At 37.5% G+C, this 24542-nt stretch overlaps 1 protein-coding gene across 1 annotated transcript; it reads left to right on the forward strand.

Annotated features, from left to right (window-relative positions):
* The first annotated feature begins 4709 nt into the window (after positions 1-4709).
* LOC110878014 (putative 4-hydroxy-4-methyl-2-oxoglutarate aldolase 2) lies at positions 4710-6193 on the forward strand. The gene is made up of 2 exons (XM_022126264.2): positions 4710-4860; positions 5561-6193. The coding sequence occupies exon 2, from the start codon at positions 5561-5563 to the stop codon at positions 6059-6061; it is 501 nt and encodes a 166-aa protein (XP_021981956.1). The 5' UTR covers positions 4710-4860; the 3' UTR covers positions 6062-6193.
* The last annotated feature ends 18349 nt before the right edge of the window (positions 6194-24542 follow it).

Genomic DNA, 24542 nt, shown 5'->3' on the forward strand with positions numbered 1-24542 from the left:
ACCGATACACTCTCTTAATTTGGACAAGAACCAGGTCCAGGACTGCCCGTCCTCAGATTTACCAATGTCGTAGCCGATAGGCAAAATCTGATTGTTTCCATCCATGGAAACTGCTAAAAACATTGTGCCTTTAAACTCCCCTTTCAAATGAGCCGCGTCTATGATAACAACAGGTCTTAAGTTGTTAATAAAAGTCCGAACCTGAAAGATAAAAAAAATATAAATATCTAGCAAAATTTATATCAAAAATTTTTTATGTACATTTAGGACAAAAATTACCACAGCACCAATGGCGACAAATAACATTTCAAAACGACTCTCGTTGTCTGTCAATATATGTATCACTGTTCCTGGATTTGCCTTCTTCAAATTGTGACAATATAATGGAAGTTCGGCAAAAGAATTTTCCAAAGTTCCTTGCAGATTTTCTAACGCGTTACATTTACCCCGCCAAGCTTGCATGTAAGATAAATTCACTTGAAAAATTTGTCTAAAATCTTTAACGATATCAGTAGCTCGGTAAACGCGACCGCCTTCCTTCAATTGTTCTTTTACGTAACTTCCAACAACACTCGGGTTTGCTTGACGCAGACATGGATGCGTCTGCGTTTTAGAACATGTATGTTTGTTGTTAAAATATTTAATATAAAATACATCACTAGATTGACGACTATAAGCTCTAAAAAGCCACTCGCAGTCGTCATTTACACATGATGCGACATAACCTGTTTTTGATGACCTTATTACTTTATATTCGAAACATTCTTCAAGACATAATCTTCCTAGTTCGATTTTCATCTCTTCTTTGTTTCTAAAAAGATACCCTTCTTTTAACCGACTATGTGACCCAACTTTTTCTATAACATTAAAAGAAACAGGTGATTGCTTTTCAGAATCAAAACTACCTTTATCACAATAATTAAACTCATTATTTTCAAAAACATTATCGTTTAAGTTGGGGCATTTGAAATTAGTGCGTTGACTTCCAGAAGACGAACCAACGCCAATTTCTTGAACTACATATAACTTAAAAAGCTCATGGGGATTTTTTTCAATAAGCTGGAAAAAAAAAGATCATAATCATTAGTTAAATCAATGGGATCAGTAAAAGATGACAATTTATATGATAAACGTGTGATATTTTGAACACCAAAAATCTCAAAAAGATATCTTACAAATTCAGTATACGAAATATTACTGTTCGGGATTTCTAAAAGACGTCTTACTGATTGACAATCAACAACATATTCCATGTTGTTATTAATAACTTTCCAGTTTCCACCAAGGTATACAACAAATCTAAAACCCATAATTGAGAGTAAAATCACACGTGATATCTCTTGTTTAATTTTCTTACTAGTAATACTTCCTGGGCCCCAGTACTGCCTATTTAAAAAAGTCAAAGTTTATGAAATCCGTATACAATCTAAAGCGTCCACATGTGATTTATCCGTCCTTCGTACGATTTTAAAGCGTCCATCAGGTTGCGTCAGTCCGTACGGTACGTTGATTCCTTTTGCGTCGGCGAGACTTCCCTTCTGCATCGGCGGGACTTCCCTTTCGCGTCGGTGGGACTTCCGCTTGCGGCGGTACTTTCCTTCTGCGTCGGCGGGACTTCCTTTTGCGTCGGCGGGCTTTCTTTATTGCGTCAGCGGGACTTCTCGATTGCGTCAGCCAGACCGTTCCCATCTATAATAAAACAATTCCCTAAAATAAAATAATTATATAAGAAAATCATATTTTAATATTTAATCTGTTTCCGGTTAAACAACAAAATAATTTTACTATTTTACGTTTACACCATTTTTATATTAACACACAAACATAAAACCTAAACATTACATCAAAAAACCGAAAAAACAAAAAAAAAACCTAAAAACAGGGGGTCTACCCATTGTTTAAAGCGTCATCCAGACCCTTTTTAAAGCGTCGGTGGGCCTTCTCTATTGCGTCAACAGGACTTCTCGATTGCGTCAGCCAGACCCCTTGGCAAAAACTGAACCCCTTTAACCCATACCCCGTAAGCCCAAAGCCCGTAAGCCCAAAACCCTTAGACCCAAACCCCGAAAGCCCAAATCCCGTAAGCTTAAACCCTTGGCAAAAACTGAACCGCGTTAAGTTCATTATTATATAATTTTTTTTCATTGAATTTTACTGCAATTGAACTAAAAATTTTGAAACGTAAATCAGTAAACTTTATAACTTTATTATGATTGAATACAAAGTACATAAAAAACATAACACAAAAAAAAAATACAAACATAATCATTTGAACTAGAATACACCAATCCGCTACTTCCATAAATTTAAAACTTGAACTAGAATACACCAAACCGCTACTTCCATAAATTTAAAATGGGGTAGGAGATCCGGAATCTGATTCCGGAATTTGCATCGAAACACCTAGCAATGATAAAGATGGGTCGTGAACCGGTAAGTTCCATCAACCCACCTTTATATTGGCCTAGGTGATATGTAACGGGTTGTTCACGTTTTCTTCAACGGTTCGCCGGCTTCAGTGATACTTGGAGACCTGGCAAACACATTGGTGAAACAACCCGTTAGACCCTTCACGTGTCCGTTGTAGATGAGTTCTTGAACCTGATCGACCCGCAGAGCATGTGGAAGGGGGAATCCGATCACATCCAATGAAACCGGAGGAGATATGTGTCCGTTGTAGATGACTTCTTAAACCCGTTTATTGAATTCGAAAAAATAATTTTCAGGAGGTCTGCCCATTTTTTTGAAGCCGTGAATTGTGAACACTAATGGGGGAGGATATGGTGAACAAAAGATTGTATATGGTGAACAAAAGAGTGTGTGTATATAAACAGGGTTGAATTTCAAAAAATTTAAAGCGTCGACCAAAGCTAAAGCGTCGGCCAAAGCTAAAGCGTCGTCGGACAAAGCTAAAGCGTCCGTTCAGACCATTTAAAGCGTCGTCCAGAACTTTTTTAAAGCGTCGGCGGGCCTTCTCTATTGCGTCAACGGGACTTCGCAATTGCGTCAGCCAGACCGTTCCCGTTTTTCAGTGTTAACTAATGGAGATTTCCTTAGAATTTTGTCTATAATTTATAAAACAATTCCCTAAAATAAAATAATTATATAAGAAAATCATATTTTAATAATTAAAATAAAACCTAAACAGTACATTAAAAAACGATAAAACAAAAAAAAATATAACCTAAAAACAGATATTTATTACAAGACGTATTTGAAATCACGTGTTACAAACAAACATAAATGCGAAACTGCTATTTCCAACTGAATTAAATAGTCTTTGATTAACTTCGTCAAACTGTTAATTCCTTCTGGCTAGAAGATCCGGACAGAAATATTAAATTAAGAATGAATTTATTTCTGCTTCCGGAATTCGCATCAAAAACACCAACCAAAGATAAACGATGTGTCTTGAAATGGTAAGTTCCATCAACACGTTGTTTACACTTTGGCTGAAGTGGTTTGGGACGGGTTGTTCGCAGTTTCTTCACCGTCATGTGTCGAACAACCCGTTTGATGCATCAAGTGTTCTTTGTAGATGAGCTCTTGAACACTTTGTAGTGATCAGAGGTAGAGGACGGGGAAATCGGCTGACACCCGTGCCATCAGACAAGTATTGTCAATTAAAAACAACGACAATTCTAAAGCTTATGAAAACGTCATCTTCAGTTAAAGCAACTTCACAAAAATCAATTTCAGGGGGTCTGATCATATTTGGAAGGTGTGAAATCTACGGAGGTAAAGGAAATTTTCATGAGATGTTCAATGCAAAATGAGGATTTTATGAAGAACTGGTGGTATATATAAGGGAAGAAATCTTGAAACGGTTTAACAATAAATTATTAGACCATATGTAATGGGGCTTTATAAGGGCATGAAAGATTTTGATAATGCCCTTACACCATTACTCATTGGCATTATAGGGGCATGAAGAGTGAGGGGCATTTCTATAATAATGCCCAAAGAGAAGAAAAATAATGGAAAGTAATAAATGAAATGGGCATTAACCATTACACCTTTTTTAAAAGGGCATTATGATGATGATGTGGTGAAAAATGCCCCTTAGTGGGCATTAACCATTACCTATGGTCTTATATGTTAATAATTAAATGGGGAGATCATAAATATGTCAAAACCAAACCGTTTAACAAACAATAAATTTATAAATTTAACTTAAAAAAATTAAAAATGGATCCCTTAAAAATTGAACATGTTCAGACTTTCTAAAGCGTCCGCCAGAAATTTTTAAAGCGTCGGCCTAAGCTAAAGCGTCCGCCTATCCTTTTAAAAGCGTCGGCCAGTCATTTTTAAAGCGTCGGCCAGACCATTACGGTGCGTCTGCGGGACGCTTGGGAAAAGCGTCAGCCGGACCATTGCGGTACCTTAGCCGGACCATTACGGTGCGTCGGCCAAATGAATCGTCTGCCGCTTTAAAAACGATATGAAACCAGGGACGCAAGCCGTGGAATCATTGCGTTACCGACGCATAAAGAATAATCAAGAGACGCTTGAACATGTCGGACACGTGTCAGCTTGTAGTAAATGGACGCATCAACAGATAGACGGACGCTTCCGAGGCTATGAGGACCGTCCAACGACGCAGGAAGGTGACAAATTTGCAAATGCACTTGGTCAAACGACATTTTGGTAATTTTTTAATTATTAATTATATAATAACAATAATAATAATACTGTCTATATCCAGAGGGCTTCATGTCGACCTCAGAATCAGATTCTACGAACCTGATTTATTGACTGACTCACTGTTATTAATGGGCAAACCTGATTTATTAATGGGCAAACATCGGTGATCTAAACTTCGTTTCGATCTACTGCTCTGCTTTGCATATTCAATCTAAGGTGCGTAATCTTGTCACGAATCTGCGATTGATTCCTTTAAATCGTGTATGTATGTTTGGTTTTATATATCCATTCGATGGTTGGGTACGTAGTACCTGTTATCGTTTAGGTTTAATTTGATGTAGTTTTAGGAGCTCGCTTTGTCGATTCTATTTTAAGGATAATCGGAGATTGGTGAAAAGTAATTTTCTGATTTCAGTAAATGTTGACTTGAAGATCTAGATTTCAGTAGGTTTTGTTGCATATTTAAGAATGAATCATATCATCATTATTGTTGATGCAAGTAGAATGAGCTGGCTAGCTGTAAAAGGGCGTCCTGTCAACCAGACAAAAGACTGACCGGGTGTCTGGTTGACAGGATCAAAACGCGGCCGAAGCTCGGCGTTTTGGTCCGGTCAACAGACCCCACCCGTCAGTCTTTGTCTGGTTGACCGGACCAAAACGCCACGCTTTGGCCATAGCTGGACACTGCAGGGTGTGCATATAGGATAAAAAACCCCTTTTGGGCTGACTATCTACATACACACCAAGTGTGGAATAGTCTCCCCCTTTATTATTTATATTGCTTTGGTATACAATCGAAGTGACATTTCTCAGTGTTGGGTTTTAATCATGTCTTGTTTGACTGACAGAACATGGTATGTTTTATCAGCAGCCTTACAATTTAGTTTAAAAATGTTGGTGTTTTCTTTGCTTGCAGATGGCCTTGGTTACAACTGCTGAAGTATGTGATGCAAACCCGCAACTGCTTGTAAGCGGTGAGCTTCGTGCACTGGAGCCAGTTTTCCAAATATACGGAAGGCGCCAAGTATTCTCTGGTCCAGTCGTCACCCTCCGAGTTTTTGAAGACAACGTTTTGGTGCGAGAATTTCTTGAAGAAAAGGGCAACGGCCGGGTGCTGGTGGTTGATGGTGGTGGAAGCTTGCGCTGCGCCATACTGGGTGGCAATCCTGTAGTGCAAGCTCAGAACAACGGGTGGGCGGGTATTGTGGTCAATGGGTGCATACGCGACGTCGATGAGATCAACAGTTGTGATATCGGGGTTCGTGCACTTGCTTCGCATCCGGTGAAAGCTAATAAGAAAGGACATGGTGAGAAACATGTTCCAGTTGCATTTGCTGGGACTAGAATCTTGGATGGTGAATTTCTTTATGCAGATACAGATGGGATTTTGATCTCTAATTCAGAGTTATCTGTCTGAATATCATCTTTTTTCTGCAGGTAACGTGTAATAGTTATTTGTTATATGTGTAATATGGCATCATATTATTCTAGTAAGATTGTTACTTTTTTTTGTTTAATAAGATTATTTAAGAGGTTTTATGGACTTAAATTACACCCGGCTTACTTATAACCCCTTTGGTCCGTTTCTTTTTAAGCTCCTTTTTTTTCTTTTCAATTTGACCTGTATGCATAACCTGAATCAAACCATGTGTAAGTAAATGGATTGCGTCTAACATTGTTTACTATGAAGAAGCATGTATATCACGGACATGCTTAAAATCGATTATCTAATCATGACCGGTTTAACCCAATTTTCTAAACGACTCAAATGGGTTGATAGGTTGTAATCAAGTTGTTTAGTTTTGATAAATAAATTACACGGGTTGTAAATGGGTTAGCAGTTCAACATGTTTAATTAAACAGGTTGAGTATAATTAAACATGTTAAACAAGTCAAATCCAAACAAGTCAATCTAAACAAAACTTGTTGTTAAATGAGTTAAATATGATCCCAAAACATGGTTATTCTCATGTCGTGTGAGGAATTGTGAACGTTATACGCGTCTAATGATAAACAGAGAATGGATTATAAATTTATAATCTAATAACATAATGATGCAATAGTGAACGGTAAAACAATATTATGATTTAGCATTATAAATAAGGGGAAGGATTCACTAAAAAGTAGATTTTGTCTAAGTAGCGTAAGAATGATTATGATGATGTCATGTGGCACTCCATATAAATAGAAAGGAAGGGCATTATAGTCCTTATAAATAGGGGTGTGAAAATGAGATGTGTCACCCATTTTGTTTTTTTTAAATACAACAAAAAAATGCAGTACAAAAAATCTAGCATAAAAACTCTAGTACAAAAAAATATATCCCAAAAAATGCAGTACAAAAAATATAACACAAAAAAATCCAGTACAAAAAAATATAGCACGAAAATATTCAGCACAAAAAAATATAGTACAAAAAATCCAGCACAAAAAAATTGAGAAAAAAAAATTTAAGACAAAAAACTTCAGTACAAAAATATAGTACAAAAATCCAGCACAAAAAAATGTTATACAACATAGAAATACAACACATTTTTGTTGGTTTTTTTAGTCGTCATATTTTATATAGCAATATGGTACTCAAATTAAAGATAAAAAAACGCTCGATTTTATGGTGAATTTTTTATGAAAAAATAATATCGTATAAAAAGTTATGAACGTTTAAAAAATGAGGGTGAAATATGCATGTGCCATGTGGAGAGAGAAAGTCAATAAATAAGATTTTCCCAAGATACCATTATACTCCTCTTTTGTCCTAAATTTTCATCTTAACCATTGATTTGAAAAAATGACTGGTTAAAATTACTTCTCATCCTACCTAGACAAAATGAAATTTTCATTTAATCTTACCCCTTATAAATAATATGATGCCGAATATAAGATCAACTCAGTGGTTGAAACATGGAAATCATTAATCATTGATCAAATGTTGGTAACAAGGAATAATTGATATCTTACTTGTAATATTGACATTAAGCTTATGAGGTTAGAGATTAATGGATGCGTGGCACATATGAATGGATTGTTGGGGAAGTGGCATGTTGCTAGATGTTACCACTTTGTCCAAGTATGTTGAATTTTGGGGCTGCGTGGCACTAAATGCTATTTTGGGCGATGAAGTGTTGGAGATCATGCTTCCACGGTAATAAAGGTCCACGTTTTGCTGATAGGTAGCATTGTTCATTTTATTTTACTTTTTAATCTCGAGTTCGTGACCTTCCAACTTTTCAATTAACCAATTTAACGTTATTTGTTTCATTGGTTTGGTATTTTTGAGCACAATTGCATAATACTGCCAGTCTTGCGTGATGATATCTAGGGTATTATACATGGACTTCTGATTTTGCGGAAGCAATAGCCTAGTCCTCGTATAATGCTCTGCACTGCTTTAATCTTAAAGCTCACCCTCAGCATAAAAAATGATGAAACATTGAAAAATGCTAATCATGTGCTGTTGAAGAAAAGATCCCCAAACGGGACACACCTAAAGACGAGCCATCATCTCTTTGTCTGAACGGAAGTTCTAACCTGAGCTCTCATGGTCTCGCATTACCCGTTTACAGATATCATTAGTGTACATTCACCTGTAAGACTGAATATAGAAATCTGGATACGAGAGTATATTCTGAGGTGGGACACGCGAATAAGTTTAAGTGCTTAAAACACTAATCTCATATCTCGAAACAGTTGAACTTTGTGTAAAAATTTAAGTGGATCAGTATACTGACAATCTATGTGAATCGTTTAGAACTTAAAATGTTTAAAGCTTAACGGTGTTAGTGATTTGTCTCAAAAACTGATATGATCCTCTTACACAAACTCACAAAAATATTGTTTGTAGATATTTCTTTACTGTTTTTCATTATAAAAATCCAAAAAGATTTTCAGAGTGTTTTAGCATAAAATTTTGAAAATTCAAAAAGATTTTCGACAACTGATGATTGAAAAGCTGATTTTCAAAATTCTGAGTGCTAAACATGATGAACAACAGGTTTGGGAAAGTATGTTTGAAAAACGAAAAAACTGATATTTTTTCAAGTGATCATCAAAGATATAAATGTTAAATCATTTTTGATCAATACCTGCAAGTGATACATAAAATTGTCAAATTGTTAAATTTGTGAAATTTATTTTGAGGTAGAGTCTGTGCAGGATAGCCAGGCTACGACTCCTGAAGATGTGCAGATTTGAGCCAGGTTCCTGATTCTGTTGCTACGGAAAGCCAGGAGATGATCTGAACCTGTGGAAATGCTATGTTAGATTGCGATCCCGGAACAACTTAAAGGGAAGTCCGCTAGCAAAGGGGAGTCTGAAGTCGCAAGAGCCAGCTACAGATCTTAGGATAACATTCAGAATAAGAAGCTGCTTAGAGCCAGATTCGAATCATGATGATCTCGCAAGTTGCTGATGCTGAAGAACTTAAGAAATCAAGAGATCTGATCAAGAGAATTAGAAAGCTCAAGAGCCAGGTTGCGATTCTGAAACTATGAAGAAAATAGGAGACTGAAGACTGTTAGATCAACATTCAAGGGGGAGTTTGAATGATATAGTGCCAGATTGAGATTCTGGAAGTGAAAGAAGATTGAAGGAAGCTTACACTGTCAGATACTTTGGAAGAGCACGAAGACTGATCAAGACTGAAGAGGTGACATACCGAAGACTCGACACTGAAGACTTCGTCAATATCCAAGGGGGAGTCTGTTGGTGCGTATGTATGTCGACTTCGTCTTGTATCAAGTCTTGTAGCTAGAATGATAGATCAAGTCACGTAGATCGAGAAAAACGAGATATATATAGGTTGTGACCATTTCGCACAAAATGGAACAAGGCCATTTCGCACGAAATGGACATTGTCCATTTCGCACGAAATGAGTCTTGTCCATTTCACACGAAATGGTTCACCTATAAATAGTGGACTTGTCATTTCGTTTGTAATGTTTCTGATTCCGGTACCGAAGTGCTGCCGAGGTGTCTACTGATTGTAAAACAGTGTTATATCAATATACAAGACATTAAAAGTGATTTTGTGTGTAAATCAAGCTGATTCGAAGTCGATACGTTAGTTTCCGCCTCTCGTATTGATTAGAATTCTTCTGAACGACTCGTTTTGGTCGTGCAAACGATCCTACACAAAACATGGTTATTCTCATGTCGTGTGAGGAATTGTGAACGTTATACACGTCTAATGATAAACAGAAAATGGATTATAAATTTATAATCTAATAACATAATGATGCAATAGTGAACGGTAAAACAATACTATCGTTAGCATTATAAATAAGGGGAAAGATCCACTAAAAATAGATTTTGTTTAAGTAGCCTAAAAAGGATTGCGATGATGTCATGTGGAACTCATATAAGTAGAAAGGAAGGACATTATGGTCGTTATAAATAGGAGTGTGAAAATGACATGCGACACCCATTTTGATCTTTTTTTAAATACAACAAAAAAATCAAGTACAAAAAATCTAGCATAAAAAAATCCTGTACGAAAAAATATATCCCAAAAAATGCAGTACAAAAAAGTATAGCACAAAAAATACAGTACAAAAAAATATCGCACGAAAATATTCAGCACATAAAAATAGAGTACAAAAAATCCAGCACAAAAAATTGAGAAAAAAAAATTTAAGACAAAAAAATTCAGCACTAAAATATAGTACAAAAATTCAGCACAAAAAATGTTATACAACATAGAAATACAACACATTTTTGTTGGTCTTTTTAGTTGTCATATTTTATATAGCAATATGTTACTCAAATTAAAGATAAAAAACGCTCGATTTTATGGTGAAATTTTTATGAAAAAATAATGTCGTATAAAAAAGGTGTTAACGTTTAAAATATGATAGTGGAATATGCATGTGACTTGCATGTGAAGAGAGAAAGTCAATAAGACTATGGGGGTATGGGGTGAGGGTTGGGGCGTGGGTTGAGTACAAACGCCCAAGTCACCACCCCGGGTGGGCCTGGGTTTCGGCGTGGCCTCTTGGGCGGGGGTTTCAGCCCGGGCGTTGGGCATGCCTAGCGGTCCTCCTTGGCCGGCTCTTATTGGCTGGTTGGCTAGGTCATAGCGGCTATGTTTAAATTTTAAAAAATAACCGTTTGGCCAAGCCAAACGGTTCACCCAAGTCGCTATAAAACCCCCAACCCCACCGCATGTCCACATCGCTACCCTGACCCAAGTCACTCCACCTACCCGAACCCGCTACCCACACACACTTGATCGATGACCTCTTGGACGCACGAGCAAGAGCTAGCACTTGTCACGAGCTTCGTGGACGCGATGAAGGGCCGCCAACCCGGTGAGACCCGTTACTAGCCGGAAGCTTTCGCTAGCTACCGGCACAACGTGGGTAACGACCGGCATAATTTAAACGCGTGCCAACACAAGTGGCGCGAGCTACGACCGAAGCTCGATCGTTTTAAAAGCCTACTACGACAGCGTCCCGGGCGGTGATATAAGTCACGAACACCGGGTGGCGGTGGCCAACATCGAGTTCCGGGGCAAGGAGCGGAAGCCGTTTGACAAGCTCGCCTTTTGCGAAATCTACCTAAAGCTTTAGGCTTTTTTTTTTTTTAATTTTGTAATTTTTTTTAGAATTTTGTAATTTTTAAGAAATTTTAATAATGATTTTAGGCTTTTTTTTAATTTGTGTGTATTTTTTAATTTTAGGCTTTTTTTTAATTTTAATAAAACTGGCCAACCCACGCGGGCTAGCCACGCCCCGCCATACCGACCCTACACGTCACTCACCAGCGGGGGGGCTCGAAGTCCACGTGTCAACTCATGCCCCACCATACCCCACGATCTAAATAGAATTTTCCCAAGATACCATTATACTCCTCTTTTATCCTACATTTTTATCCTAACCATTGAATTTTAGGGCTAAGTGCTAAGATACATTATATGATTGACAACAACTCTACTAATATGTAATAACTAATGAACCTATAGAGGCTCAAACCCAAAAACTAACTAAACACCAATCATTTATATGTGCTCAAAATATTGCAACTATTATTGTTATTATTATAATAACGTTATTATAATTAAGATAAGATAATAACGTTATAATTTTGAAGCAAAATAATATAGCAAATATTATATGAAATAATAAACATAATATTCAATCAAAATAATATTATATATATATATATATATATAGAAACATGATAAGGAGAAAACGGTTGTAAGTGTGAAAACGGTAAGAACGGATCCTGGACAAACACGTGACGCGTGATATAATCAAGGCGGATGGGCTTTTTTGTCTTTTTATTTTTTTTCCAATGCATCTAATTAACACACCGTTCTCATTTGTGGCGTATAAGATTTTTTGGCGTGTAGTTAAAAACAAAAACTTCTTGGCGTTTTATTGTTCTTTTAGATCTGCCGTGATGAATTAATCGATTTTGTCTTACAAAGTAAATATCTTAGCGTTTATGGCGTTCCCAAATTCATTATAATCCATTAATAATTCAAACATTACAATTTTTTTGGGCGTTTTCTTGTTTTTTTTAGATCTGTCATGATCAATTAATCCTTTTTGTCTTATAAAAGTAAACATCTTGACGTCCATGGCGCTCCCAAATTCATTATATACCTTTAATAATTCATACATTACAATTTTTGGCGTTTTCTTTGTTTTTTGTAGATCTATCCAGATGAATTAATCATTTTTGTCTTATAAATATCTTAGCGTTTATGGTGTTTCCAAATTCATTAATAATTCAAAACATTACAACTAAGACGAAATCAAACTAAACTAATATTCTTCTGTGGATGGTATTACATCAGAGATGTACCCATCGCTTTGCTCCTCATTTTCTTCAGACTCATCATCATCTAGGTCATTGGCGTATAACGCCATCAACTGGTTTAGCCTGTCTCGCATCCTATATTTAATATAATCACAATCCTGGATGTTGCAACGTGTGAAGGTGCTAAATCACAGAGTTGTTCAAGAAAATCGTCAAAAAATCCTCCTCCCCGTTTTGATAAGTCACTTTCACCGTCCTTGATTGTTAATCCAAACTCCAATCGGTAACTGTTGGTAGATCAAAACGTCATCATCATCATCATCTGCTTGAAATCTTCTCTTCAATCTTTGTATTACTGTTTGAGTCCTTTCACACTGGTTGGCCATTGGAATCTCAAGGGCCAGAATATCCCTCTGAACGGCCTCATCCATACTAAGTATGGCCTTGATAGTCTTGACCTTCACCCTTCTCCTGTCAGAGAAATTTAGGACGAAACGTCTCTCCGACGTATCAAACCTCCATGCAATAACCGGAGCCATTTTGATTTAAGTTGTATCACGTTTTAGACAATTTGTGGCGTGTTTAGACAATTTGTGGCGTGTTAAGTTTGTTTACTTGTTCTACTTATATAATGACCTTTTTTTGGCGCGAAGTAGATTAGGTCAATATGTTTTTGGCGCTAAAAAACAGTAGTAATTATCTTTTTTTTCATGTGTATTTTTTTATTTTTGTCATGTGATGTAGGATGCAGACCTATAATGTGACAAGTAATTATGGTGTTTTGGAAATATAAAATATACAACTAATTAATTTTTTAAGGCAAAATAAAATAGGTGAGGATAAACTCAATAAGATTTTGCTCAATGAGATGGACAATATTCTCACTTAAGAATTTTGTCCAACATATTGAGTGAAACTTTATTGATAACAAAACTGAATCTCCAAGAACACTTGCCATGTGTGGTTTTTGAAGTTACTGGCGTTTTATTATATGGCGTTTGTTTTTGGTGTGATCAATGAAAGGTCCTGAGACGTTGTTTATATAAGATATTTTTGGCGCGTAGTTTAAGCGGTAATTTATTATAATATATGTTAATAATAAATTTTCCGTCGTTTCAGTATTGTTTTTAGTTACCAGTTGTTCAGCTTTATCTGTTAAGGCTATAAGGCATCCTATCATTAAGTTTGGCGTGTTGTCTGATTGGCGTTTTAGATAAAGATGATAAAATACAACTAATTAACTTTTCAAGACAAAATAATGTTATGACGTTTTGAAACATAAATGCCAAAGAAAAAGAACACTTTTCAATAAATAAAATAGGTGAGTATAAACTCAACAAGATAAAGATGTAAGGCGTCCCATCGTTAAGTTTGACGTTTATGTTGGGTTTTTCACATGTTTATCAAAGTTATTTTATCCATATAAAATAAAAACGCAGCGGAATATATATTTAAAACATGTTACTTTCTTTATATAAAACCCAATCTCCGGATCCATATACGAACATGCATGCTATCAAAACCACAACCATAGGGTGTTATAAGAATAATACCTTCCATATAGCAAAAGATATGAAGAAGATGATGTTCTTGAATGGAAATCTTCAATGGAGAAGACCTCAAGCTTGCATACTTCAAGCCTCCAACAAACACCTTATGTTGCTAGGATTTACACTTGTGAACTCACTTGAAAAACCCCTCTTGACCACCATCTCTTAGCCGAAAAAATGAGGGTATTTTTAGAGTTCTTTTGCACTTGAAAAAGTTAGAGAAAAGTCTCTAAAATAATGATCAAATCTTGTTATTATCTTGTGAGATTTTGCATGTCTTGAAAAATGGAAAACCCACCTTGGGAGCCTACATATGGTCGGCCATAGGGCCACCAAATTTGGCCAATGATTTTTTTTTCCTTTTTTTCAATTTTTAAGTCTTGTTTATTATTTATAACCTTTTATAAAATATAACATCATATGTTATAAGACTTATGCAATATCTCACAACTTTTATAATGTTATTTAACCCATTAAATAACATGATAAAATATTCTCTTAAAATAAATTATCCATATAATTTATTAGTTTCTCAAGTGCAATTATTTAGAAAACCAATTTCTAAATTATTTAGAAAACCAATTTCTAAATATTCTAAGTGTTAATATTTATTTGTTTGATTATATCATAAATAAATATAATAAATATTATAGGTGTTTGTCGAGCTTGTTATCGGGTATGACCCGACTTGGATCATAACATACTAGCCACATCAATTTAATATGTGTTTTGGACATACAGAGTCCAACAATCTCCCACTTGCACAAGATACATAGAAGATTGATGCAAGCAGTAAATGACGCCTAACAACGGTTTACTACCCCTAATACGTATGACAAATTGCCATTCAATAACATCATCCCCTTCAAGTCCCTTACTTGAACATGATTTAGGTGAATCTATCATTTATCCTTTCGTTACAGATGTCATGTCAAATCCAGAGACATAGTGTGATCATTCTCTGTTGATTTAACTTTAGCAGGCCTTAGACATCTTTCTCTCAACGAATAAGAGGAACAAATCCCTTCTTGACTACATACGTCTCTCACAATGACCTTGTACCACACCTGAGATTAGCCTTATGTACTGTCTTATTACAGACAGCGAAGAACTAAGTCAAGGTATAATATTTGGTGAATATCAAGACCCAACATGTATCTCAGGTCAGAGGATACTATGATATTCTCCTTTACTCAAATTTACTTATGATCAATCACAAATGATTCCATGTAGTAACATTTGAGAGCGGGTCAGTCCAATATTTGTATCCCACAAATATCTATGAACTTTGGCAGCAACACTTTGCTCTATATTCATACCTAATGAATGTCCACCAATCCAAGTTCATAATAGTCTTACATTCATATTTGTTCCCACAAGTATGATCGACTACGAACATTTAGAATAAATAACTTATTCATGGATTTAAACATGCTAAAATGAAACATAGCTCAAAATACCATAAAGAGTTATAATAATAGGTGTTCCAATATCCAAATACAAAATAAATCAAATCCAATCACTAGAATATCGAAGTCCTAAGGCACAAGTATGACCCTTCATGCTTTGCCCGTTCAAGGAGCTTCGTGAGTGGATCCGCAATATTTTGATCAGTGTGAACTTTGCGAATACATGTCTTTCCCTTTTTCAACTTCATTCCTTATGTAGTTGAAATTCCGCTCAATGTGCCTAGTCTTTTGATGTGCACGAGATTCCTTGATTTGAGCAATCGCACCATCATTATCACAAAGATCTCTAGCGGTCCTGAATGATAGGGACTACCCCTAGATCGGCAATAATTCAAGTGGCAGATCCACATGAATCATCTCGATCAATGAAGCGACAATGTATTCTGATTTTGCAGTGGACAATGCTACCTTGATTGTGATCGAGAGTCATCTCGATCAGTTTGGAAACTCGTATCTATGTACCCTTTACAACGAATTTCGAAACTCGCATCCCTGTTACCCTTTACAACGAGTTCTTCTTCACCAGATCCATATATTAGAAATATATCCTTAGTCCTTCTAAGGTATTTCAATATATATTTTAACAGTCACCCAATGACCGTTACTCGCTGGTATCTTCTCGTCATGCTTAAAGCGCATGACATGTCCAGTCTAGTGCATATCATTGCATACATTATGGATCCTATAGCAGATGCATATGGGATTCCTTTCATTCTTTCTTGCTCATCCTTTGAGCTTGGACATTGAGACACACTCAATATTGTCCCCTCTTGAATAGGTACCGAACCTTTCATAGAGTTCTCTATCTTGAACCTTTTCAAGACTTTGTCAATGTATGCACTTTAGTTTAAACCTATCAAGCGCCTTGATCTATCCCTATAGATCTTTATTCCCAAAAATATAGGCGGTTTCTCCAAGATCCTTATTGGAAAAACAACTTCCAAGCCAGGGTTTTACACCTTCCATGGTTGGAATGTCATTTCCAGATAGTAGAATGTCATCGACATATAATACTAAGAAAGTGATGATGCTCCCACTAGCCTTCTTATACACACAAGCTTCATCGACGTTCTTGATGACTCCATATTCCCTAATCACTTCATCAAGACAGTGTTTCTAACTTCCAGATGCTTGTTTCAATCCATAGATTGATTTCTTTAACTTGCATACTTTGTTAGGATGTTTTGGATCGACAAAACCTTCAGGTTGAACCATATAGACATCTTCCTTAAAATATCCATTAAGGAAAGCCATTTTGTAACACCTCAAAAATTTACATCCTATAATGTATTGACACGTGTCATAAGCTTGAACGTGAGAAAGAACACTCTAGAGGGACTGAAGTTGACAAACATAGAAAGTATGTGAATTCAAGGGTTTAAGATGTCAACAAGGGATAAATATACTTTACAGTAACCCTACATAATGATCATACCTTCAAACGAATAAATCATGGATCATACGGAACTAAATGTGAAATAAAGCGAGAGATTACAAACTACAGGGGTTAAATGTGTCAACATGTTTAAGTTATACCTCTGAGTGACCTTTTAGCAAACCCGAAGCTTTGTAACGGTGAGTTATGCTCACTAGAATGCACGATAAAAATTTCATAAAGTTTCGTTATTATATGAGGAAGTTATGATCAAATTCGTACATGAGGGGTTAAAGCGTCAACGTCGAAAGTTATGACTTTTCGGGTAATAACAAAGTGACCAAAGACTTAACAAGATGGGTAAAAGACTCGAGGCTCTTGTACGTAAATAAGGAGGGCTCATAATGCAAAGAATACCCTTTCGAAGAGCCAAGAGCCAAGCTGCATTAATGGAAAGATTTGAAATCTGTCAGAGTGATTCAGGCGGGCCGCGTAAGGCCTTAACAAGGCTTACGCGGGCCACGTGAGACGCCCAGATACAGAAAACGTTGGCAGCAACACTGTTCAGCCTTTTAACTGACTTTAACAGATCTTTTCAGCAGCATGGGCGACCCCTAACAATTCCTAGGCACTAGGAAACACTTGTAATGATCTGGGATCCATGCTAGACCTGCTTGTCATGATCTTAAGCAATCAAGAACACTATAAAAGGCCTTTGAGTTGCAACATTGTGTTCACTCATCACTTCTCCATTTCTGGAGCTTCCTGGAGCTTAAGAGCAGACCCTAGGCCTTCCTAATCGTGCATAGGACTTCAGTAAGTATGCTTAACCTTTCTTAGTTGAGTTTTTACTTAGTTTTAGCTTAAAAGTCAAACCGTCGTAGTTAACGGTTGACTTAACGATTAATCATTAATGATCCAGTGATTAGTCGAATCAAAGGTAGTTATAAGTTGGTAATTATGTGGGCATTAAACCCTTAAAAGGGCACCCTCTGATTCCCACTCTAACTAGATTAAATGTCGGGTCAAAGTTGCTTAGAAAAAGTCAACAGAATGCTAATTTTCGAATTAACGCATGATTAGCAATGTAGAAGGCATGTAACCTATTTTAACACTGATATAACTTGGTAATAAGTATAATAACTGGTCTAAGCTTGTTTGATCCGACAATTTTCTGTTTTGACCCGGTTCGGAACCGAAAGTCGCAAAACTTTGACTTTTGCTGTGACTTCAGTTCTGATCCGTTTTAGTAGAGTTTAGAAATGCCTTAGGACTTCCTTAGGACCAGGTTACATGATAGTATAACCCTCTGTGACTGGTTCATTGATTATCCGCTTCGTTTACAAGTTTCTATTAAATGCTTAAAAGTTGACCATAATGCCCTTTTGATCATAAAACGAGAATTTTGGGAATGTGAGAGAGCAAAAATCTTTGTTACTGATTTATAAACATGTCCCTGAAATTTTATGTCAGTTAGAGGTTTAGAATAGGAGTTATGCTAAATAGCGCATTTAAGAAATCTTTTGTTAATTAAACGACGCACTTAGCGTAAAGCCTATCTAAACCCAATTTCAACACCAATCCTTTTACAAACAGATGTAATACAATAGTTTGGGATTTTTAAAGATTTTTAATTATTTTTAACCTGCTCATAACCTAAGGTTATGACCTTGATTCGGTAAATACCGATTATACCCTTTTTGGTTATAAAATGAGTTCTACATAGTATTTTGACGCCAATCCAATTGCTACTGATTTCATATAAAAAAATCAAGTATTTTGAATCTTATAACCTGATCGGAAAACTCAGATTTTCTGTATAACCCGGAAATCGCTTAAAATGGTTTTTTACGCGTATTAAACACCTACTAAGGGTTTAAAACCATTTTTTCCATATAAGACTTTTTACCAACTGATAACATCTATTAAAATAAGTTATTTTACTGATGTATCCAGACCCGAGTCTCAGAATTATAACTAATCGCTTTTATAATCTTTAAAATGACCAAAATACCCCTACGGGGCGTATTATGGGATTAAACTCATTTTAGGCATAATGGGAGATATCCTACTGATATCACAACCTCGTTAAAGAATATTGACTTAGGAAACCTGTATAGGACTCTTACGGTTACCCATTACGCTAATTACGCGTTCGGTTCGGTTTATGTAACTAGTTTACATAAATTAGCCGAAACGGGTCAAACCTTGTCATTTTTATCTCAAAATCCAGAATGTGGTTGGATTACCCATATTATACAAGTCTTCAAACTTGTCGGGTCTAAATCACATTCTATTCCGGTCTTCGCTTAATCACGCGTTCGAACCGTATCTTTCGTTAAAACTAACCGGTCTAAGTTTAGGCTTAATTAAAGACCCGTTAGGATTCTAATAGGTTATTATAAACCTTCGTTCCAGAATAGGAGACCCGGTAAAAGTTACACGCACTTGCTATTTGTGATTGATACTTGCAAAGGTATATAAAATACCGCTTGGTCCAACATTGAATCTTTAATCAATTAGAGGTTAAATCATTGATATGCTCCGTTTTGAAATGTTTTGTTTGCTTAAAGCCTTTGGGGGGTTAATAACCATGTCCCGGATATCCTTGGCATTATCTTACGAGATGGCCACGACCTGAGCACGGGGTGTAGGCGTACACCCGTCAGTGCATAAATGAATAAATAATGTGGTGTGTCTATTGATCTTTAACCCGGACTACGGATCGGGCTACTGAACGCATAAGAAACATGTAAATCGTTTACAAGTATTATATTCAAATAATTATCCCAAGTTACAAAAAGTTTGTGCCTCATGCATTCAAATCAATTTTCAAACTCTTTTCAAAATGAGTCGGTTGAATGTATTTACCAGTGTAAACTGACGTATTTTCTCAAAAAGGTTAAGTGCAGGTACTACGCGAACTAGGATGGCTTTCTCCTAGCGTCCACAATAAGTCTCGCAAGCTTGGATGTCAAACTGTTGAACAATGTTTCCTATTTATTTTTGATCCCCCTGTGGATTATTTTCAACTATTTGTGATACTTGATATCACAACTATATTCGGTTGAAATATATCTATCTTTTGCTTCCGCTGTGCATTTAAATATTGTGTTGTTTGACTATAATGTTACCAACTACGTCACGGTACTCCCCACCGGGCCCACCGGTGAAACGTGGAAATATCGGGGTGTGACAGGTTGGTATCAGAGCCAACGTTGAGTGAATTAAACACTAACCTTGTGTGTTTAATCTCAATGACACAATTGCACATACTCGAGTCTAGACAAGAACTTATGATGAATTCAAATTGTTTATCTAGTTTGTCCTTTATTGTCTGTTATTTTATCTCAATTGTTTAATCAGGAAATATGCCACCGAGAATCAGAAGAGGAGGAAGAGGCAAAGGGCCAATCACTACCCACAACGATCACGAGGCCGGGCCTTCTCACCTGCGAACTCCTTCCACTACAATGAGTGTCGAACCTCAGAGAAACAGGAGGAACCTTTTTGAGCCCGCTAGACGGTCTGTCTCACACAGTTCAACACCTTCTTACCGTCACTCTCTTGGGCCGCACTCGGAAAACAAAACCAATAACCCTCAACCTTCATACATACCTCTCCAGTGTTCCGTTTCGCACCGTTCCTTTGGCGACCCTACTCCTGTCTTTCAGGGCCGGTTTAACCCGGCAAACTTTGTCCAAGAACCAGTGGGTTTTAACCCTCTAGGACCGGAGGACCATTTCTCAGAAGACAATGCAATGGACATGGACGAGGACACGGATCCCGTCGAGCCTGCAAGAGGTACCCCCAACCATCCCATCGAGATCTCTGATGGATCATCCTTCCATGGAACACCCTACCAGGGTCCAGACAGTTACCAAGCAAGGTTCAACCAATATGAGTGGTACTTTACACCCTCTCACCACTTATCGCCTCATCAGCAGCACCAACAACCGCAGCAACAGGATCCCTCCGAGGATTCGTGTTTCGTGGCAGTCACGCCACCGCCTCCACCGCCACCAGTTCATCAAGCACCTCCAGATCCACCAAGGCGTAGGAGAACAGGCGCGCGGATGTCCGCTCACGGAGGGGATTTTCATTTTAGCACCCCTCGACACTCCAGTGGCAGTCATTATCCGCCACTGCATGAAGACCCACAAATGGGTTGACCTTCTAACCCATCTGCAGAGGTGAATTCTGCACCAGTTGCACCACCTCCGCCACCATTTGGTTATGATAACCCGATACCTACATACGTCGGTTCCACAGCATACAACCCGTTTGAGCTGCCAGCTCACACTCACTACAACTATATTGATGCCGACCCATACTTAGAAGCGGCGGCAAACTACAACGCCCTTCATCCCGAAGGACCTTATGGAACTCCTTGGGGAATGGGATACTCAACTCATTGGGTATCCAGTACCTGCTAGACCTCCGGCTCAGCACCTATCGCAGCCGCCACGTTTTTCCCCACAGGAGCAGGAAGAAATCCTCCACCGTTTAAACAGGGTGGAGCGAGATCTTGAAGAAGAATGTAAGAACAACCGTGGATTCCTCAAGGGCCTGGCAAACCTGTTAAAAGGAAAGAAGAAGCGAGATCATTAATCTCTATATGTATTATTGTATTTCCTATTTCAATCAAGTCCTTGCATGGACATTTAGCTGTGTATTTAGTCCCTGCGTGGACTTGTCTTTTAGTCCCTGCGTGGACTTGTCTTCTAGTCCCTGCGTGGACTTGTCTTTTAGTCCCTGTGAGGACATCTATCCTAGTATTGGTCCCTGCGTGGATTTGTTTTCTAGTTTAACCTCTGTATGGGTAATTAGTCTATTAAAAAGTCCCGTTTAGGGCAATGTGTAATCCTTTTTAATATATATTGGAATGTTAAGTTTATAAATTTCATTTTTGTCATTATATGCATAAATATATGAAATAAATAATTAAAACTCATTCCTTTTAAAATAGATCTGCCTATTCAAATATTAATTAAGAATCTTAACGATATAACCTAGCCTTCGTGTCATTATAAGACCTGGCCAAGATGGTAAGACCTGATTAAAAGATTCAAATCTCTGTTAACATCTGCAAACATGTTAACACTCTTGGCAGACGTGGTTCGTTAAAATCACACGCGTCATTCTTATGAAAGGATCTTTCAAAAGATTCCTAAACCTAACTTGATGATTTATAAATCAGGGGTTTAAATCATCAAATAAGATGATCATATGTTAGTAGTATAGTGCCTACGGGCCATACTCATTGTCATATAAGACAAAGGACAGTAGTAGTCTATGACTCCCTGTCAGAAAAGGTAAAGAACTATGTTCAAGCCTTAATGCTTTGATTCTCTAAAATCATGGCTTATGAATTGAAATGTCCCTGTGACTAGGCCTTTTGTGCTAATAATACTATTACTGTTGTGTAATTAGGATATTATATATAAAAATCCTAAATAAATGTGAGTAACAAACTAACCAAATATGGTCTATGTTTACCATGGTTAATGAATTGCCATAAAAAGACAATTCCATAATAAACTCCCATATAAAATTTTTGCCAATATCTTATGTAACAGTTCAAGATACAATGGCTGATTTGGATGAAATAAATAGTCACCCAAAGGAGAACCAGAATGATGCTCGGATTAATATAGCGGGTGCGGAACTGCAAGCGTTAATTGACAATGCTGTTGCAAAAGCCTTGGATAGGCAGTATAGCGAATTGAGCGGTACTCGGAGTAGGACCCTATCCGCACCGCATTCTAAGCCCAAGACTCATTCTGGGGCGCATAGCAAGCCTCTCTCCAAGAAGGAAGAACCAAAGAAAGATGATAACGATCGTCACTCTTCAAACCATCATAGTGTCCCATCTCAAGGTATCGTACTGAATCAAGGACCCTGTGATAAGGGTTGCTCCTACAAATACTTTGTGTCATGCAAACCCAGGGATTTCACTGGGGAAAAGGGGGTTATAGACTGCATGACTTGGTTGGATGAGATGGACACAGTGGTTGATATCAGCGGGTGCGCTGACAAGGATGTAGTAAAGTTTGTGTCTCAATCGTTCAAGGGTGAGGCCTTAGCCTGGTGGAGATCGTTGATTCAAGCTGCTGGGAAGATTCCACTGTACAGTATGTCATGTCACACCCCCAAAATCCACCTGCGGAGTATCACCGCTTGGGAGCGTGACTGACCAGGATCAAGCCACCAATCATATTGAACATGCATTTAATATTAAGTAAAATAAATGAAAACCATCCATTCAATACAAAAGGTGATCAAACAAATCATCGTTTCAAAATGTAGCGGAAGCATAGTAAATAAACCAGTAGTAGCTAACAGTTTCAAGTGTCATAATAGTTTAACAGAAAAGTCACGATCCTTGTCCACAACGACCCGCTTCTCCAGTGCAAGCTCCAGGTACCTAACGATCTGCAAGGCATGTAACAGAATGATCAACAAACTAGTTGAGCGAGTTCACAGAAAGTAAATGCGTAATAGTAAGTTCGTTTGTAACAGGTGGCTCTACCGGGCCGATTGTATGTTCTATTGGTGGTGGTGTTCCACGTTACTGTGTGGTGGTGTTCCACGTTACTGTGTGGTGGTGTTCCACGTTACTGTGTGGTGGTGTTCCACGTTACTGTGTGGTGGTGTTCCACGTTACTGTGTGGTGGTGTTCCACGTTACTGTGTGGTGGTGTTCCACGTTACTGTGTGGTGGTGTTCCACGTTACTGTGTGGTGGTGTTCCACGTTGCTGTGTGGTGGTGTTCCACGTTACTGTGTGGTGGTGTTCCACGTTGTATAACCACTAGACTACTCGTAACTATAGGTATCCTTCACAACCGAGGATAGTAAAGTAGTAGTCTAGGCATAGTGTCAATAAAGTATCTAATCAACCTTTCAATCCCATTCCCAACACCCCGGGAATCCCATGCCTTGGTAAGAGTGTGAACTCACCTTGGTTTGCTCGGTATGCTAAATAAGTGCTCACAGTTAATTAATCACGTCCTATGTATACACGTATAGCAAATCAGTTCATGCTCGAAATGTTACGCATGCAATTAATTGGTTCACATAGCAGTCAGTTTGCATATCAGCACACATGTATTAATTCACCTTGTACGAATACAGATGTTAACAGTCATCACAAAGCATGGCATGCCAATTAAGTCCAGCATATATATTCAATCAGTCAAAGTATATTCATAAACCCTAACATCCTTCGAATCCAGCCATTATCTTTTGATTACACATCAGTTAACACAATTATCAAAATGATCCTTCGGTCCGAAGGTTATGTTTCGAACTAATACTATCTTTCGACCAAAATTATCTTTCGGTCAAAGATGTGGTTCGGTCAAAGCCATCTTTCGGTCAACTATGCTTTGGTCCAACTGCTATCCTTCGGTCAACTATGTTTCGATCCAACATAACAATGGTTCGACCAAATCTATCCTTCGGTCAACATAACATCCTAACAGTTTCAACAATACATCATCGATCAAACAGGCGGAGTTCAAGTTGTTTCTCAAGAACCCTAATCTAACACACATGAACACAATCCTATTCCATTCTATCAGGTTAACCTTGAAACATGACAAGTTTACAACCAATCAAGATCAATATGCGAATCCATGATGCGACAATCCGATTAACATAACTATCTTTCAAATCGTACATACCAACCGATTACACCTTGGACAATTCAATTGATCTATATCCGATATCTATGCAAACCA

This window comes from Helianthus annuus, chromosome 9 (genome assembly GCF_002127325.2).
Source record: "Helianthus annuus cultivar XRQ/B chromosome 9, HanXRQr2.0-SUNRISE, whole genome shotgun sequence".
In the NCBI taxonomy this organism is placed as follows: domain Eukaryota; kingdom Viridiplantae; phylum Streptophyta; class Magnoliopsida; order Asterales; family Asteraceae; genus Helianthus; species Helianthus annuus.

Excerpts from the sequence above, each read along its gene's own strand:
- LOC110878014 (XM_022126264.2), top strand. The coding sequence starts at position 5,561 with ATGGCCTTGGTTACAACTGCTGAAGTATGTGATGCAAACCCGCAACTG.